Source organism: Terrapene carolina, unplaced genomic scaffold (genome assembly GCF_002925995.2).
Source record: "Terrapene carolina triunguis isolate 2854851 unplaced genomic scaffold, T_m_triunguis-2.0 Scaffold68, whole genome shotgun sequence".
Lineage (NCBI taxonomy): Eukaryota > Metazoa > Chordata > Testudines > Emydidae > Terrapene > Terrapene triunguis.
The window spans coordinates 50704036-50723786 of record NW_020664419.1 but is presented as its reverse complement, the minus strand read 5'-3'; the positions used below and the strand labels follow the sequence as shown (position 1 = coordinate 50723786).

Here is a 19751-nt window from a genome sequence, read left to right as displayed (position 1 = left end):
GTTGTACTAATATAGTTTTTAACCAGGTTTTTTAAAGGAAATGTGAAAGCAAAGAAAAATAAGTCCTCTGTTCTTTAAATAACAAGCACTAGCTGGCAAAAATCACCAGGTTCCTGTCATTGATACTAGTTAGCACACAAGGAACCTGATTCAGCAAACCATCTCTCATATGGGTAGTTGAGTCATTTGAGATGAAATTCTCTCCTGTACTGAGGTAGTTAGCACAGGGCCTATGCACCATGTAAATCCTTCATAGGCCCTATTTGAATGGATGGTTTATTCATAGGGGTGAATTTTGCCCTCGGGTTGTCCCATTGAAATCACAGGGATTAGTCACATGTGTAAGAACTATATTGGGTCCATGTAGAGTTAACAGGTACTAATCAGCTAAAGGTCAATTCAGATAGCCTGTCTTTGTGTTTCTGGCTAAGTATTCATTTCTATACACTTATATCCAGGGCTGCCAACGCTACATGGTTTGCTCCATAACTTGCAGGTCTTCAATGCCTCCTACCAGGGATATAGCCATAGACTCTGATTGGCTGCCTTCCCCACTCCCCTGCCTCTTGGGGAAGAGTAACCAAACAGTCCTAGGCTATGCGTTGAGGGACTGACCACCTGGACTAGGCAGAGTTCCCACCCACCCAGGGCCGGCTCCAGCATTTTTGCCGCCCCAAGTGGCGGGAAAAAAAACAAAACAAAAAAACCCACCGCGATCGGCGGCAGCTTCGTTCTTCAGCAGCGAGTCCTTCCCTCTGAGAGGGACCGAGGGACCCGCCGCTGAATTGCTGCCGAAGACCCGGACGTGACGCCCCTTTCCGTTGGCCGCCTCAAGCACCTGCTTGCTGCGCTGGTGCCTGGAGCCGGCCCTGCACCCACCCTTCTTCCCCTAAAGGACCAGAAGTGCTCAACCCACAAGCTGAATGAAACTCCTCTCATATGTGAAGCCCTTGGAGCCAGAGACTCCAAGCTGCCCCTGGGCTTGGTGAGAAAGGAGGAAGAGACTCAGATGAATTGCCACTCAAGATGGGGTACAAAGGTATCTAGTCACTGCAACACCTAACCCTTAGGCACTTAGCTGCCTACTGGAATTCACAGCCCTGAGTTAGGTGCACAGGTTCCCCATTTAATGCATGTGGAGAATTAGGTGCCTAAGAAAGGAGCCTCAGAAGCCAGCAAGCTGAGTGGGGGGGGGGGGGACCACATAATCCAGCTGGGAGTGAAATGCAGAGGATAGGGCTCAGGGTCAAATCCCATTGATTTCAGCTTTAGGAGCCTGATTCATGGGCCTGTGGGAGGCACCTATCTCTGCTTGAGATTCTCAGCTATGAACCTTCTCCACATGCCCCACAGTTATCCTAACCACTGGGTTATTCTGACATTTGTGCCTATGTTTCTTGTGCGGGGCCTGAGCCTATAAGGGTATGTCTACACTGCACACAAAAAACCCCCCAAACCTATGGCAGTAAGTCTCAGAGCCTGGGTCAACTGATTTGAGCTTTTGGGATTTGTGTATTGGGGCTAAAAATAAGAGTGTCGACATTCCTGCTTGGGCTGGAGCCCAGGCTCTAAGACCCATCTTCCTTGCTGGGTTAAAGAGCCTGGGCTCCAGCCCAAGTGGGAACATCTGCACTACCACTTTTAGCCCTGAAGCGCAGGCCCAAATCAATTGACCTGGGCTCTAAGACTTATTGCTGCAGAGGTTTTTTGCAGTCTAGACATCCCCTCAGTGTACTCAGAGCACAATTAAAGGGTCAGGCCCCACTGGTGAGATAGGCAGGGGCATGCCTAGTTTGAGAATCCTAATAGTTTGGAGCTGCTGGGGCTCTGTCTTATGCCAGGGCTCTGAGCAGCTTGTTAGCTGTGGGGTTGGTGTCAGGACTTAGGTGGCTTTGTGCATGCCCACCAGAGGAAACATAGGCACCTACAGGGTTAGACAGCAGCAGCCGAAAGAGGCAGTTAATCACTTCAGTACATATTTGAGGATCTGGCCATAAAATACTCTAGGTGTGCAACAAGACTTCCAAAAAGCAAAGGGAAAAGTTTCAACATGTTGGTTTTAAATGTTCTCTACAATGTCAATTTGACTTTCTTTAGTCCCCCAGAAACACTGTGTGAATTTTGGACCATAACTAGAGTGGTCTGAGTCCCCAACACCAAAATAAAGTTAAACCTGTAAAACATACAACCTTGATCCCTCTTAGTTAATGCTATTTAAAGTGGAAATTTCCCTTCAACCTGCACTACGAAATTTCAGCAAAGAAGCACCACTCATCATGAATATTGTAAATATCACAAGACATTTACTTTGCCATTCTCTCCTGAAATGTCATACGTTTGCAATGGATCAAATAGTATACATGCATTTTCTTTAAATAATTTATAAACATCAGTTATGCCAGAACAAGGGGAACAGAAATGGGTGATACAAATTTCCTGCTGCATCTCCACCTTCCCCCACTCAATTCACCCTCAGCCCTGCCAACTCATCCTGTCCCCATCCTAGCTCAGAACCTCCCCAGCCTCTCTCCATCCCTTGCTCATAGACATTCTGCACACACCTAAGCCCCAATGCTGAGAACCCTTCCGATTCCTACCAAACCTCTTCATAACTCTAAACCACTTCCTCAGTTCCATAACTTCCCCTACTCAGGCTCAGAATACCCCTGCCACACAAACCCCCCAGGTCACAAAATCCAACCCCAGCCCAGAACCCTTCCCCTCCCTAGCTGGCACCCACCAACATCACCCAACTCAGAACCCCTTGTCTAGCCCACAGTCACCACCTTGTCTTCCCCTATTTCATGCTGGACCTGGAGATGCAGGAGCAGAAGTAGGAAGAAAAAACTGTGGCTGCTGGGCGCATGTGCAGGGAACCCTATAGGCTGTCTCTGTGAGGATGTAGAGTGTTTGCTCTGCACCTTCTAGTGCTGCCACCTGGCCAGATTTTACCAGGACCATCCCTTTTTTGAGGTAGCCGTCCTGGGATATCTGTAAGGGTGCTTAGTACACAGCCAGGTGTCCAGTTTTATGGGCTCAGGGTCATCCGTGTCCTCTTTTTTTTGTATCTCAGTGGTGGCAACTCTACCTCGGCTCCTTGCAGGCCCTGTGTTGCAGGAACTTGAGGGGCTCTATGCTGCGGCATTCATGTGCAAAGAGCCAGGTATTCTGCCTCTGGAACTGAAGGAAATCATCCCCACAGAAGCCTGTATTCCCTGTTCTGTGCCTCCTCCTTCTGCTGCCTGCAGTATTTGTGCTGCAGGGCTCAGAGACCCCCATGACAGCCAGGCACCCTACAGCCTTCAGGGCCTGGAACGGTTTCACTTGCAGGAGTCCCTTAGTGGCAGCAAGTGATAGTGCACCCTGCAGTGCATCAGTCATTGCTACACACACCTACAGTGTATCTGACAACTGTGGCGTTATTGGTGAGGCTTGGCCTCATTCGCCCCACTAACCAGCTGCCACAGATGCTGCCTTCCTCAGTGTCCTGTAACAACATCCTGGGCTTGATTCTGATCTCATTTATCTCCATGAAATAGTAACTCCACCACAGCCAATGGAATCACATGAATATAAAACCAGCATAGGAGAGATCAGAATGAATGAACTCCAAAGCTAATTTCATATTTCACTTTGAAAATCCACCTGGTCAGAGCATTTAAATGACAAGGAGGGAAAACATTTTGGCCTGGCTCTGACACATTTCTGGCCCTGCAGCAATGGCAGCATGAGTGGAGGGAGCCAAGGATTACCTGGAGCACAAACAAAAAGATTAACTAAGAAACAGGAAATGAATCCCACCTGACATCTGTGATGTAAACAGAGGAGTGGGGACAGCATTCCAAATAATGCTTATTCAAATACAGGCAGCTTGGGCATCACATCAAAGGGAGTGAAAAGAAAAAATCAGATTTTTTCCCCACTATGCCCAGTGTACATCTTGTCTTTCTTTTAATTAGCCCATGTTGGTTTGAGAGATTCCTTTGTCCTTAATCCCTTTATCTGGCTGTTGGCTTTGGTCTTTGCTTACTTAATAAAAGAATGGCATTCTTTAAGCCCTCTGAAAGGTGAGACAATGTGTAGCCTCCTTTCTCATAAGATTCAATAAGATCAAAGAAGTAGAAATATTTCTCTGTGTGGCTGACACATTCATATTATGTGCTTCATAAGTATGCCATTCCTTCATGCTGCACCTTTGCTGGCTCCATTTTTGATGATTTAACCTTTACAGTGTTTTTTACCTTTGGATTCCTGATGTGTGATACCTGTACTAAAGTACAACCCTCTGACTGACATGAACTTTGCAGAGAGAATGTTGGTAAGTGGGTGGATTACATCAGAGAAAATCTTTGTGCCTTCATTAATGAGTGTTCCTGTTGTACTCCATCTTTGTGGGCATCACAGAGAATGGGATCATCCCTAATTGGCACAGTATATGCTGCACATTCATTTGGGTGCTAGTACAGGTAAGTAAATGGCAATACTGGACCGCAGTTTAGAGTGATTTTTGCCCATAGTACCAGTGTAAATTTGCTGTATTGGTTCATAGCTGTAACCATATTTTTGATGACCAACTTTCATATTTGCTTCATGTCAACAGCATGTAGAAGAGGGTGTTGTGAATTGCTTTCTAGACCTGTTACTCAGGTAAAAGAAATGAAATCACTAGATCAGAACTGTAAACAATCATAATGATGGTGTGCTTATCAATTGTTACTGAATCTTGACAGTCATGAACACACAAATAGAGTTTTGCACTATAAGAGCTACATTTAGTAGGTGTCCATCTCCAATTCCCTCTCTTAACACTTGCTCGGAGGATACATTGCCATAATATAGAAGGAGCTGTTTGGATGCCTATTACATTGAACATTTCAATGGGTTTTCCTCTTTTTTTCTGTTTTCACACTTTTATGCTGGTATCTTGATTTATTTAATTATCTATACAACAAAATCTAATTGTGATAATACAGTATTGTTAGTGAGAGATGATTTAAATGGCAATTGATGGGATATCCTTCAACTTTCTTTTGCTGATCAGTAAATAGCTATTCCCGATTGGTGACAGAGGCAATGTCACTGTTGGAGGAGAGGGGAATATAAAAAGGCATTGGGAGCATGAGAGAGGAGCATAGCCACAAGCCGTAGTTTTTCCATATGCCTACATTTGTCGGTCTCACAAATCTCTAGTTTCGTTATTATAAGAAGCCTCAGTTCCTTTAGAAAACACTGGAAATCAGAAATAATTAGTTTTGTATTCTATAATATATATGTAATATCATCTTGTCTAAGGAATTATAGTGAGTAAGATCTTCAGAGCAGGAGCTATGTGTTCCTGTGTGTTTGTACTATGTCTAGGACAACAGGGCCCCAGTTCTGCTTGGGGCTTCTGAGTGCTTATGCAATATAAATAGTCATTAATAATTGCTACACTCCCCGCAACTGGCAATGTGAACTCCATTCAATTACTGATAACTCCGTGAAAAGTGGGAGCGGGAATAATTTCATGACTTGCCTCCTACCTCTATTTGTCTAGCCAGCAAATGCAAAGATGGCCCTTGTGCAGAGCAGAATGGGCTGGGAAAGGAGTATTAATTGACTGTGCCTAGTTCTTCTCTCCAATCAGAGGAGATACACAATGCAGAGCATGAAAAGGTAGGAGATGAACAAGGGCTTAGCCATAGGAAGCCTGATTCATGAAGACCATCTCCATCCAAGTAGCTCAAATCCCACCAGTAGATGAAAACAGCATTCAGATGCCCTCCTTGGTTGTACTGTTACAAGAAGAGGACAGGTGGCAAGTTCAGGGAACTTCTTTGGTTGGGTCTCTTCCCTTTTACTGTATTTGCTGTGGTAGTATAAGACATTGTACATTTGTTGTGGTTAGCTGTAAGTTTTGGATATTCATAGGCTTAGTAAGAGCTTTGGATTTTGGCTCCTTCACCAGTTTTGCAATAACTTACCAAATAGTATAGGCACTCTGGGCTAGATTCACAAAGGGACTATGGGGCTGCTGCAATGCCTCACTTTTAGATGCCCTGTTGCCCAGTGGAATTCACAACCCTGAGTTAGGCACCCAGGCTCCCTGTACAATGGATGGGGAAAGTTATGGGATTCACAGAAGCCGGCACACGGAGTAGGAAGCCAGATGAGCTAGCCCTTAGGAAAAGCCAAGCAGATGGCTGTGGCATAAACCCTGCCCCTCTCACAGAACTAGGTTCCTAACTCTGCTTGGGATTCATAGCTGTGAAACCTCTCCTGAAGAAGGTGCCTAAGCCACTTTTTGCAAGAAATGTAGAAGCAGGTACCTATAACCGTTAGCCCAGTACTTAGGGCCCTCGGCTGAGTTGTGGGAAGCCTGTGTTCAACCCCCTTTTCCTAATCATGCAAAGGAGGGAATCAAATCTGGGTTTCTAATATCCCAGATGCATACTCTACCCACTGGCCTAAGAGGGGGCTCTCCTGCTCAACCTTGTGAGGCCATTTTGTGTGGGTTAAGACAGGAGAATACCTCATTTGTGAATCCCACTGGAGCTTAGGCACCAACCTGCTGGGTGGCATCAGGGCTAAGGCTGTGTGCATGCTCAGTTGCCTAAATTTAGGCCCTTTGGCAGGCCCTTAGGTGCCTAGGGATGTTGGGCGGCAGCTGAGTAGGGGGTTTGTGAATGCCAGTGGTGCCTAAATGTTTGACTTAGGTGCCTTATTCCCTTTGTGAATCTAGCTCTCTTGGGATAACTAACATTATGCTATTTGAAATGTGACCTTTTCCACTCTGCTGTTTGAAGACAACCTGAGGAAAATCACTTGGGCTGAGTTGCAGAGGTGCTGAGTTCTCGCAGATATCCTCTGAACAAGTCAGGCCAGCTCTGCATTATGGACGCTCAGACATAGCTTGACAAGTTGCTGCTCGGTGTTCAGTTCTAAGTCGTCGCTTTGATTTTCTACGGTTTCCCACAGTAAATGTGCATATGCTTGCAAACTGTGTCCTAATTCCTACAAAAATGTACTCTTGTAGTCCAAATGGCACTACTCCCAATAATAAAGTTAAGCACATGCATGAGTATTTGCAGGATCAGGGCCCAGGTAATCATGAATGCCACCACTGAGTCCAAATCAGTTATAAATGCCTACTCATATGCATCATCTGGACTCAGAAGGCAGAAATGTTTCATTCCCGACTAGTGTAAATTCAAATTATGTGCCATTCATTCGTTATAGTTAGGAAAATATAAAATAGCTCTTCCCTTATCACTCAGATGAATCTAAGGTTTTTCCTATACCATGGAATTTACAGCACCCATATCTCGGCACTGACTCTGGATACGTGTGCAGGAAACACACCCCTATCCACCATCCAAACTTGGCACTGAGACTGAACCAGTAATTAGGCCAGGGGTGGGCAAACTTTTTGGCCCAAGGGCCACATCGGGGAGTGGAAATTGTATGGCAGGCCATGAATACTCACAAAATTGGGGTTGGGGTGTGGGAGGGGGTGCGGGCTCTGGGGATGAGGAGTTTGGGGTGTAGGAGGGTGCTCTGGACTAGGATTGAAGGGTTTGGAGGGCGGGAGGGGGATCAGGCCTGGGGCAGGGGTGCAGGTTCCATCTGGGGGTGCAGACTCAGGTGTGGGGCTGGAGGTTTGGGGTACAGGCGGGTGCTCCGAGCTGGGATCGAGGGGTTTGGAGAGCGGGAGGGGGATCAGGGCTGGGGCAGGGGGTTGGGAGAGGCTCAGAAGATGCAGGCTCTGAGCGGTGTTACCTCAAGCGGCTCCCAGAAGCAGTGGCATATCCCTTCTCCGGCTTCTCTGGAGGCGCGGCCAGGCGACTCTGCATGCTGCTCCATCCGCAGGCATTGCCCCTGCAGCTCCCATTGGAGCGCGTAGGAGCCGGAGTGGGGCCATGCTGCGGCTTCCGGGAGCCGCGTGTTGCGGCCCTGCGCCCCAGCTGGAGCGAGGCCAAGCCGTGTTGTGCGGCACCTGACCCAGCGCCCCAGCTGGAGCGCTGCTGAGCTGTGTGGTTCGGCCGCCGATCCAACGCCCCGGCCAGAGTGGGGCCGAGACAGATGGTGTGGCTCACGAGCCGGCTTAAAATGGCTCGCGGGCCGGATCCGGCCCACAGGCCCTAGTTTGCCCACCCCTGAATTAGGCCCTTACTCATGTGCTATAGTACTTTTTTCCATAAGAGTTCTCAGTGGGACTACTCATGGAGTAAGGTGCTACTCAGTGTCAGACTATCAGACTCCTGCTTTTAGGGACTCCTGAAACTACATCAATACTTGTAAAAGCTTGCAGCAAGTTAGGAAAAAATTTAGAAGTTTGATGGGGAAGAAGGGTAGTCAGAGGGTCATGTATCCTCCTAAACCCATCAGTAATACCATACGTTGAGTACTTTTAAACATAAGTACTTTTGTCACATGATAAATGAAACAACTTTTATTATAAAAATATACTTTATTTAAAGTCTATGCATGTCTTGTACCAAGACTTAGCTAATTTATTGATGTTTAGCTTCAATGACAATATGTACACCTGAAAATGTGTGAACTATTTAAATTGCAGTTTGACATACTGCAGTAAATACAGAAACTGATTTATGCACTACCACTGAAATCCACTCTTCCTGGTGTGTGAAACCCACATACACACATTATGCCTTATTTAATACTTCAACTGTGTAGGTTAACAGTGTAAAATAAATAATTGGCAAAGCCATTCAAAACTAGTTTTCTTTGTTAATAATTTACTATTACTGTAAATGTCATAAAACCTTTATAAATTATTTTGTTCCATCTTTGCAAACAACATGTAGCTTTAATTCTGAAAATTGCCTGTCACAGATTAAAACTCAACAACTATTTCCTGGCCAAATCCTACATTTAAGAATTTTTAAGTAGCTTTGTACTTTATTGGAGTCTCTCCTGAAGCAGTGAATAAACTCATAGTCACTCATCAAATTTGCTTCATTACTAATGGATAAACCAGCTGCTTCTGATGATCCCATTCCATTCAATGAATTGCTGATGATTCCCATTGACTGCATCTGTATTGAAAACAGAATATGTATGACTGTAACCTGTCAATGGATATAAATGTGCATAGAACCAAAATCCTCAAAATGCTAGTGTTGAAGCTAACAAAATCAGGGTTTATAGAACACCCATTAATGAAATCATCAGCTAATGTAGATTGCTCACCTCCAGGTTTTTTATGTAAGTACTGAAAAAAATTGTGCAAAGTTCTCTAGAGAAAGGAAATGCAATACCAGCCTGCTACCCAGAGCCTACATAAGAGTCTGACTAGTCGGAATTGGTTTCATATTGTTTCAAGAAATTCTGCCTCTGGAAGCAGAACTTTGGCAATGCTATCAAGGACATAACACCCTTTGAACATGGAGTAGGTAAAGGCCACTCTTCAGTATGGCTGCCCCATCTCAAGATAGTACAGTGGATCAGTTTTCTTCAGACTTGTAGCCTTATTTAACGAGCTTCATCTAGTAAGGCGCTAGGGCTTCTAGCAGGTGCTGAGCATCCCCAAGAGCTGTTAAAGTCAATGCAAAATGAGGGCCCTCACCAGCTCTTAGAAGGACTGGCCACCTGGCAAGATCAAGCCCAGACTCAGTGTAATATGGAAAAATACTGTCACATGACACTGTTTATGCAACAAGTAGTTTCAATTTGATATTGTTTCCTTCTTATACTTTACTATTTGTGAAACCTTGGTAGCACGTACAGAACAATATGGACAGAGCTGCCGTTCCCTCAGAGAGCCTCCCATCCAAGAATTTCCCCAAAACAAGTTGTTGAAATGGGCCTGAGCTACAAACCTGGATACAAATATTCTGAACTTGGGCGAAGCTTGAATCTGTTTTTGAATTTTATGTTTGGCCCTAACTCTATGATGAACTAAACAAAAATCCGGATATTAAATGCCCCTGAATTCTGGGGAAGTTCTAATCCATATTCATAGCCAAACTGAAGATTGGGCTTCTCCATTTATAGCTCTGTCCTGTGAGGTGCTGTTCAATTTCACTTCACTGGTGGCTGCATTTCAGCAGTGGATAAAATGACCCCTCTGCTGTATTGCTGAGTTGTATGTCCGTTTCAATTTGTATCATCCTGTGGTGAGATATTAAGGTTTTTTTCCTTATTTTTTAAGTGTTTAGTGGGATGTCTGCATGGGAATAAACATGTTAATTGTCAGAGACAAAGAAAATAGGCCTGATTCTTCATTCCTTGTTCAGTCTCAGCTCCAGCTGAGTTTAGTGAGAGTTGTGAGTGCACATGGAATACAAGATCAGACCCACTATCTGGTAATTAAAAGTGAGAGAGCTGCAAATATAATCAGATGCCACAATGTACATTTATCAGAAGGCATTTGTCACAGGGCTTTAAAATACACCTCTACCCCAATATAACGCTGTCCTTGGGAGCCAAAAAATCTTACCGCGTTATATTGAACTTGCTTTGATCCACCGGAGTGCACAGCCCCGCCCCCCCAGAGCACTGCTTTACCGCGTTATATCCGAATTCGTGTTATATCGAGGTAGAGGTGTAGTTATGTAAGTAGCTAGGGGTGGAATCCAGAAAGGGGCTTAGGTGTTGTGATACTCAGTGTTGCAATGCCTAACTTTTAGGCCCCTAGCAAATCTCAGGAACAATTCCGTGATCCACAAAGCTGAGTTAAGTGCCCAGGCTTCCTATACAATGAATGGGGAGAGAAAGCCACCTAAGAATGAGATCCACAAAAGCCAGCATGCTAGGCAGGAAGCCGCCTAAGCTAGCCAATGGGAGATGCTGACCTGCTAAGACCCTGCCCCTGTCTCCGAGATAGGTGCCTCGGTCGAGGATGCAGGAAGGTGCCTATCTCTGCTAGCTATCCATGAACAGGAACCCTTCCCTTGGCTTAGGCACCTATGTAGTTTCTTGCTGGAATGAGTTCAGTGCTGGCCTTGTGCCACACAAAACATCCAGAGAAGGAAATGGTGCTGGGGCCCACCTTTTAGTCCAGTACTCAGCTGAGATGTGGGGGAGACAGGTTCAACTCCCCTCTCTCTAGCAGGCATGGGAAAGATTGGAAGTGGGGGTCTCCTACCTCTCAGGAGTATGTTCTAACCACTGAGCTATTGGATAGTCTGATGTGGGGCTCCCTCAGTTTCTCCTGTTGAAGCTGTTCCACTGTGAACACCCATGCTAGGGCTATATCTTTGTAATTGAGAGCAGAATTTGGCCTCGAGAACCCTTTGGTATTTCAGTATAATTGATATTAAAAAAAATTAGGTTGAAAATCTTGCCTTCTCTGTTACTTTCTCCATTCCAGTCTTCAGCTCATGCACCATATTGCTGATTTGCTTTGCTTTGCTCAGGCTGTCACTAGATAATTCTTGATGATGACCAATATTCTGGTCAAAGTGGGAAAGTGGTTCCTTCCAGGCTTGCAAGAGTCTCAGTATCAAGTGAGTTAGTTCTTCTCTCTTGAAAACAAAATATGAAAGAACTTTCCTATTAGTGGCATCAAAGCATATGAACAGTGACGTTCTCATTGGGCACGGTATACTTAAACAGATAATGATACTTAAAATCTGGGCACACTTAAAATCTCTATGCATACAATTCATAACTAACTTTCAAATGTTTAAAAAATAACAGTTTCATGGGCTTCTTCTCTCTAGTTGTACATTAGTATGAACAAAAAACCAAAATGACTTTGCACATGCAACTTCTTCCCAAATTGCTTAGGATCTCATTCTGTAATCAAATTCTGCATCAAAGTGGTGGTACTTCCTTAAATAGTGCTACATTGATATCAAATGCTAAACTGCGGAGTTGTTAGATGGAAAAAAGTCTTAAGGGAAAACTTTCAAAAGTGCCTAAGGCCCAGATCCACAAAGGGACTCGGGCATTGCAATACTGAGCATTGCTGCTCTTAACTTTTAGGTGCCTAGGAAATCACAGGAACAACACTGAGGTGCGCCAAAGCCTGAGTTAGGTGCCTTGCTCCCTACACAACGAATGGGGAGAGATAGCTGCCTTAGGGCTCCTCTACATTGGGAGCTTACATCAGCATAGCTACGTCTCTCGGGGAGTGAAAATCCACACCCATGAGAAATGTAGCTATGCCTTCCTAACCCTTAGTGTAGGCAGCGCTAGGTCAATGGAAGAATTCTTCCATTGACCTAGCTACTGCCTCTCGGGGAGGTAGATTGCCTTCGTCAATGGGAGAACCCCCCCATTGGCATAGGTAGGGTCTATGAAGCACTACAGAGGCATAGCTGCAGCTGTTTCGCTATTGAGGTATAAGTGTAGTCTGCAATCCACAAAAGCCAGCATGCTAGGTGGAGAACCACCTAAACTAGCCAATGGAGAGGCTAATGAGAGGGGTGTGTGTGATAAGCCTGGCCCCTCTCAGGAAGATAGGTGCCTATCTGTGCTTAACAATTTACAAAGGAAAACCCCTCGCCTGGAATCAGGCATTTTAGATGTCTAAGTAGTTTCTGGTGGGAATGAGTTAGGCACCTGCCTCACTCCACACAAAACAGCCAGAGGAGGAGTTGCTGGTTCCTACTGTCTAACTTTTAGCCTAGTGGTTGGCGCATTCCTTTCGGATGAGGAAGATACAGCTTCAGTTCCCCCCCTCTATCTGAGTGGGAGAAGGGATGTGAACAGGAGGCTTCCACCTCTGAGCATTCTAACCACTGAGCTATGGGGTAGTTTGATGTGGGGGCTCACTCAATCTCTCCTTTTGAAGTTCTTCCACTGTGGCTAACTAATGAAAGAGTGATTGGAGCGGGGGACTAGATTCTGTGTCTCCCACCTTGCACGTAGGTGCCCTAATCTCTAGATTACAAAGTCTTTCTCTGTGGCCCAGTTACATTTCCACTGTGGATAAATAAATAGTCATTGGGCCAGAGAGCAAGAGAGCATGAGAATGACTCTGGTTCAGTGCTTAGGGCACTACCTGATAGGTGGAACAGTTTTAACAGGAGAGACTGAGGGAGCCCAACATCAGAATATCTTGTAACTCAGTGGTTAGAGCTCTCCCCTGAGAGGTGGGAGACCCTCCTGGTCAAATCTTTTACTGCCCCTCAGGCAGAGTGGGGGAGAATTGAAGCTGGGTCTCCCACATCCCAGGTGAATGCACTATCCATTGGGCTAAAAGTTGGAAGGTTGGAAACACCTCCACTGGTGAGATTTTTTAAGTGGACCCAATGCAGTACACCTCTGAGCACACCTTAGGTGGCCAAATGCCTATGTGTCCCCTGGTTCATGGAGTGCTCCAGAGCTTATGCAGGAGACGGGCATCCAGAGGCGTAGGGAGTCAGCAGTGCACATGCTCAGAGGCAGGAACTTCTCTACCTAGGGAATTTTTACACTGAAAAACATAGGCACCAAGTGAGTATAGGCACCTATAGGGTTTGGCGGGAGTTTTGTGGATTGCAGTGGAGTCAAAACTGGGATTTAGGCACCTAAATACCTCTGGGTCTGGGGCTATGTGACTTAGGAGCCTAAGCCTCTGACTTTCCATGAGATTTAGGCTCCTAAATGCTTTAATTGCTTTTGAAAATGGCACTAAAGTCCCTTAGCTGCTTTTGAAAATATTATCCTTCTTGTCAGCTGTATGTATTCTGAGCCAATCTGTTTTCACTTGCAAAGAGAGAAAAATCCCAGGAAGAGCATTTCCCCATTATTTTAACAGTCAAAACCAAAGAGAAAAGTTGCTAAATAACACTTTTGTAGATTTCTTTTTCTTTTCTCCCATTTTTTCTTTTTATCCATCCCCTTTTTACAATATTTTTCACACCTGTCTTTGTGTCCTTGGCTTTTCAATGTCTGCTTTTCGTCACTATTTTTAAAATACCTATTACTTTTCTTAGCTTTGAGCTCCTACAGTTTCTTTGCTTGATTTCTGTTCCTCACTATATTTTTTCCTCTTTAAAACTTTTCTGTTTAAAATTTTTTTTTTCTCCCCCCCCCCCCGCCCACATGGTTTTCTCATAATGGCTTTCTAAGTTTTACAATGGCACGGATTAATCAAATTTATTTGTAGAATTCACAGCTACTTCCTAGATTTGTCTTTCATTGTGCCAGAGTAAATTAAAGGGAAAATGTATCCCTCTCTGTCCTTTGGGATGTCTGACCTTTGTTTAAGTATTTCAGTGCCGTTTTTATAACTAATGAATGCGAATTAATCTTATAGAGCCCCACAAACATTATTTCTTACAATATAGAAGGAAATTGGGATTAATTGTGGGATCTGAAATTCATCAGCTACCCTTCTTACACTCTGCAAATATGTAGGATGCAAGAACTTTAAAGAGGAAGCATCAGCTATAACTAAGGCTATGATTTTGTCACAGAGGTTGCGGAAGCCACGGAATCTGTGACTTCCAAAGACCTCTGTGACTTCAGTCCTGGCGGCTGGGAGCTGCAGGGTCCCACCACCTCCCGCAGCGGCAGGGAGCTGTAAGATAAGGGCAGCAGGGGTACCCCACAGTTCCCAGCCAGCGCAGGGGTACTCCACAGCTCCCCAGCCACCACCATGCAAGGGGACCCTGGAGCTCTGAGTCTCCACGGGTGGTGGGAGCTCCCAGCCAGCCCGCAGCTGCTCAGTCCCTTCCCATTTTATCATGGATATTTTTGTAAAAGTCAGGGACAGATCAAGGGTTTCCATGAATTTTTCTTTATTGCCCGTGACCTGTCCCTAACACTTACTAAAAATATTCATGACAAAATCTTAGCCTTAGCTATAACATTCCAAGAGTACAAAATCCCCCTGGCTGGGACTATGCTGAGAATCTGCCTATTAGTCAGGTGGGGCTCCCTACCGGCAGGTGCTGAGCGTTTTCAACTTCCTCTGAAGCCCGTGGGAGTGGAGGGTGCTCAGCACTTTGCAGGATCGGGCCTGCCTCTTCAGTGACAACGTTCCTTCCTTCCCTCCTTAGATAATAACTTGAATCTGGCACAGCTCAGTTTGACAAACTGTCCCCTTGAGTTTCCCCATACGAATAGCAACCGTATCTGACATCACTGCATGCCATATCAACTCCAGTGCACGCTAATAGGGCCTTACCGGTATTTTTTGGACATACTCCTTGCCATTAGGCGTTAGCATCCTGGAGGTGTGGCATTTACCTGTCCATTTGCCCAACTCGTTTCCATTGGGTAGAAAGTTTTTTTCCTAAGGGGAAGAAAAAGAACTCAACACATCAGATGTTGTAAAACTGTAGTTTGTAACTTTGGTGGTTTTCAATAGCCATTTTGTCACCTTGCATATTTCCTTTTCCCAAATCCCCACATTACAATCAAAACACTGACATGCAGCGGGAAATCTTGTTAGCAGAGCTAGCCCATGGAGCTACTATGTCACACGTGGTGTGAGTAAATGAATACGGCGCATCTGACAGTGCCAAGACTTTCCCGCTGCTCCCGTAGACGATCAGCGATACAGAACGGAGACAGCAAGCAACAGACCGACCGCATACCCAGCCCCGGGCTTTAACTGTCGGGAGGAGAGAGGAAGCCAGATGCTTTGGCAAACATGCCCTGAGGTCAGAGATCGCTGCGTGCCCGGTTCAGGTGGGCAGCAGGGGCGATCCCTAGGAGAACGGGGAGCCTGTGGCGTGGCAGGACGGGGCACTCACCAAGTCCACGTAGAGCGCCGTGGAGAGGCTGTGTAGCCTGTCCGAGTGCTGGATCACCCGGTCGAAAAGATCAGACACAGACAAGAAGCGGCAGCTCGAGTCTCCCTGCCGGGCACAAATTGCCACGAAAACGGCTCCTGGCGGCTTCCCCAGCAGCCAGAGCAGGGCGCACAGCCAGGCGTAACCTGGGAAGAGCGGATGGATCAAGACCAGCCCGCTACCCTGCAGGCAACGCTGGGGCGCCGACTGGTGAGGGGTCGGGGGCAGCTGCTTACCTTTGCGCGCGGCGCCCATGGTGCAGGCGGGAGCGGCGGGCGGACGCTGGTCGGGTTGCTCTGGGATGCCCCTGGCTCCCCTATATATGCGCGCGTGGAGATGGGCACAAGGGTGAGCTAAGGCCACGCGGGTGAGTGCGGGGCGGCTGCTGTTCGTCATTGCGGGTTCCTCAGCGCGTGCCTCCGGGCTTGCGCGGCCCGCAGCGGGATTAGCAAACGGCGCGGAGCGGGGCCTTGGCTCGGAGAAACGCCGCAGCTCTGAGCGCGCTCCGATGGGGCGGCGAGTGTTAACCCCGAGACAGTAACTAGGGGGAGCGAGGAAACACTCCGCGTGGGTATTGGACATTTCACACGAGCACACGCAGACTGTGTGCCCCAATAGGTCAGGGGACTGATTTTTCCTCTGCCTCACCAGTTTTAAACCAGTCACTCCACTGACTCCAGTGTGGAATTAGGCCTGATCTATACTGGCACAAGGCAGAGAATAGGTCCTTTGTATATAGTACCTACACGAGGGGTGCACACTATGGCCTTGGCCTCCATCAACGCTACTCTGGGCAGCACAGAGAACCACCGCTGGCAAGTTGGTGATTCCCCAGCTACCCCTGGCTGGCACAGAAGCAGCCATACTAACCCCATACCATCCCCCTCTCCCAAACACAACCCCAGGGTCGGCCTTAGGGAGAACGGTACCCTGGGCAAACTTGTATTTTGGCACCCTGGCACTTGCAAGCGCCACGCCTCCATCGCCTGTGGCCCCTGCGGGCTCCCCTCCCCCCCATCACCCGCGGGAAGGGCTGCACAGGCAGGATCCCCCGGCCACTGACTACTCTGCCACAGGAAGGGGGAACCCAGGAGCTGGCTCTCTGGCTCTGCTGCCTGCACCTCCCCACCAGACTTGCAACTCGGGGTTGTATTGCCCACCCTCTGGCTGGCTGGCCAGGTGCTCCAGCCCTGGGCTCACCTGCACTCACCCCGCTCTGGCAGCCCAGGCCCGCCAGCTTGCAGAACTTGGATGGTTCTGACCAAAGTGCCCTGGGCGGTTGGCAGGTTGCCCATGTCGCCTACCCCTAAGGACAGCTCTGAACACCCCCATCATGGTGTATGATGCTTAAAGCAGTGGCAGAAGAAGATACTTTTAGCAGCAGCATTTTGGATTGATAGGACCAGGGGAGGTCAGAGAAACGAAGTTTGCAATAGTCAAGATGAGATAATTAAGGCATGAATTTTGCAGCAGGGAGAGTGAAGGATGGTAAAAGGCAAAAATTAGGTGTGTAAAAGAGAGGAAAAATCTGAGGAGGCCTCAAAGGCCTTTTCAGTTCATAATGAAAGAGAAAACATCAGACAAAAATTCTCTATGCTTACTGAAGGCAGAGGGAAATATTCAGCAGGATCATTGAAGGGGACAATGCCTGGTATCTATACTGTGGGAGCACTTGCCAGGTTAAATGTACTTGTTTCACTGTTCATTTGTTTCAGTTCTGTGGTCTGCATTACAATATCAGGGATCCTGTTATTAGGATCTAGGCATTATGGTCCTGATTCAGCAAAGCTGTTCAGCCCCTGCTGAGGTCCATTCCTATCCAGCAAAGCACCTAGGCACTGATCATTATGCCTGTGTTTCCTCCAAATTTTCTAATCTAGAACTTCATAATATTTTGGCCCAATCCTGCAAACATGTACACAAGTGAGTACTTCAGCATGTGAGTAATCCTATAATTTGTTTATGTAAGTTTGCTAAATCGGACCTTAGGCCCAGGTCCACATAGGTATTTAGGCTTCTAACACCCATTTGGGGATGGACTTTAGGTGGTGGTATGTTCAGCATCTACAGAGTCACTCTCTCTCTCTCTCTCTTTCTCTGACTCAATGACTGTTCCACTGTGCATAAATACTTAAATAGTTGGGGGGATGGCTGGGAGAGAGAGGGTCAGTCAACAGCCTGCTGCAGGAGCGGTGGAAGCTTCCTAAAAATGGGGGGGCCCACCAGCACCTGAACCATAGCCCCACCCCACACCATCTTCTCCCCGATTCCCTGCCCTCACACTGCTTCTTCCGCTGATGTCTCACCCCTGCTCTTCCTCTTCCCCCCCAAAATCCTGTTTCCCCCTTGCTCCTCTTTGCCCCCCCCAGTTGCTCGCCCTTATGGCCAGTAAAAAGTGGGGGTTATGGCCCCCTGACTCTCCCTGTTCCAGTGCCCCTGGCCTGGTGGTTATGGCACTCACCTGGGATGTGAGACACCTTGGGTCCAGTCCCCCTACTCCAGTCATTCTTTTGTTATTTAGCCAGACTGGAACAGCTTCAACAGGAGAGATTGAGGGACCCTCATCAGAATATCCCATGGCTCAGTGGTTAGAATGCTTGCTTAGGATTTGAACAGGGGTCTCCCACCTCATTTCTCCTCCTCTGGGTCTCCTGCATCCCAGGTGAGTGCTCTAACTACTGGGCTAAAAGTTACAAAGTGGACTCCCTCTCTGGCCTTTTTGTGTGGCGCGAGGCAGGTATTTAACTGATTTTCACAAGAAATGCCTTAGGTGCCTAAGGTATCTGACTCCAGGAGAGGGGCTCCTGTTTGTGGATTACTGAGCAGAACTCGGTGCCTCCCTGTAGCCTGGATTTAGTGCCTATCTCTGAGAGAGGGGTGGAGCTTAGCACACACCTCTTCTCCCACAGGCTAGCTTAGGTGGCTTTGCGCCCACCCTGCTTACTTTTGTGGATTGCATTTTAGGTGCTTATCTCTCCCCAGCCATTGTATAGGAGCCAAGGCACCTACCTGAGCTTTGTGAATCTCAGGGCATGGCTACATTTGCAGATATAGAGCGCTGTGAGTTAAACCAGCCCTCGGAGAGCGCAGCAGGGAAAGCCCTGCAGTGTGTCCATACTGTCAAACGCACTGGTGTGGCCACATTTGCGGCACTTGCAGTGGAATTGGGAGTGGTGCATTATGGGCAGCTATCCCACAGAGCACCTCTTCCCATTCTGGCGCTGTGGCTTGTGTGAAGGGTGCAGGGGGTGCGGGGCATTCTAGGTCCTGTCCCAACGCCCCGTGACGCATCACTTTGCATCCCAGCAATCCCTGTGCTTCCGTCCACATTTGGCACCATCTTTCAACATTTTTTGTACTGCACGCTCTGTTTTCCCTTTCGGTCTGCGGGAATGGATCCCGAACTGCTGAGGAATATGCTGATGGGTCTCGCCAGCACATCAGGTTTGGCAGTCGAGTTACTCCTTAAGCTACAAACTGACAGTGAGGAGTCTGACGATATCGACTCGCGTAACGCATATGACACGAGATTGCTGTGACATTCACGGACATGCTTACCATTATGGAATGCTGCTTTTGGGCTTGGGAAACAAGCACTGAGTGGTGGGATCACATCGTCCTGCAAGTCTGGGATGACGAGCAGTGGCTGCAGAACTTTCGGATGAGAAAAGCCACTTTCATGGGACTGTGTGATGAGCTCGTCCCCATCCTGCGGCGCAAGGACACGAGATTGAGAGCTGCCCTGCCAGTGGAGAAGTGGGTGGCTATTGCAATCTGGAAACTGGCAACTCCAGACCGCTACCGATCGGTCGCTAACCAGTTTGGAGTGGGAAAGTCGACTGTTGGAATCATGTTGATGCAAGTTTGCAGGGCCATTAATCACATCCTGCTCAGAAGAACCGTGATTCTGGGTAACATGCATGACATTGTGGCTGGCTTTGCACAAATAGGTTTCCCTAAGTGCGGAGGTGCGATAGATGGGATGCATATTCCAATTCTGGCACCAGCCCACCTAACCTCCAAGTACGTTAATTGGAAGGGGTATTTCTCTATGGTTCTCCAGGCGCTTATGGATCA

At 47.2% G+C, this 19751-nt stretch overlaps 1 protein-coding gene across 1 annotated transcript; it reads right to left on the bottom strand.

The window, feature by feature from the left end:
• Nucleotides 1-8843: 8843 nt before the first annotated feature.
• Nucleotides 8844-15929, bottom strand: LOC112101905 (prolactin-like). The gene is made up of 5 exons (XM_024192829.1): nucleotides 15911-15929; nucleotides 15636-15820; nucleotides 15065-15172; nucleotides 11289-11468; nucleotides 8844-9038 (listed from the first exon to the last, which is right to left on the bottom strand). Exons 1-5 carry the CDS (start codon nucleotides 15927-15929, stop codon nucleotides 8844-8846), a joined length of 687 nt encoding a protein of 228 aa, XP_024048597.1.
• Nucleotides 15930-19751: the final 3822 nt, after the last annotated feature.

Excerpts from the sequence above, each read along its gene's own strand:
- LOC112101905 (XM_024192829.1), bottom strand. Across the intron at positions 15,173-15,635 it reads CGGCGCTCTACGTGGACTTG|GAAAAAAACTTTCTACCCAA; the intron begins GTGAGTGCCCCG and ends TCTTCCCCTTAG. Across the intron at positions 11,469-15,064 it reads AGTATGTCCAAAAAATACCG|AGAGAAGAACTAACTCACTT; the intron begins GTAAGGCCCTAT and ends TTTGTTTTCAAG.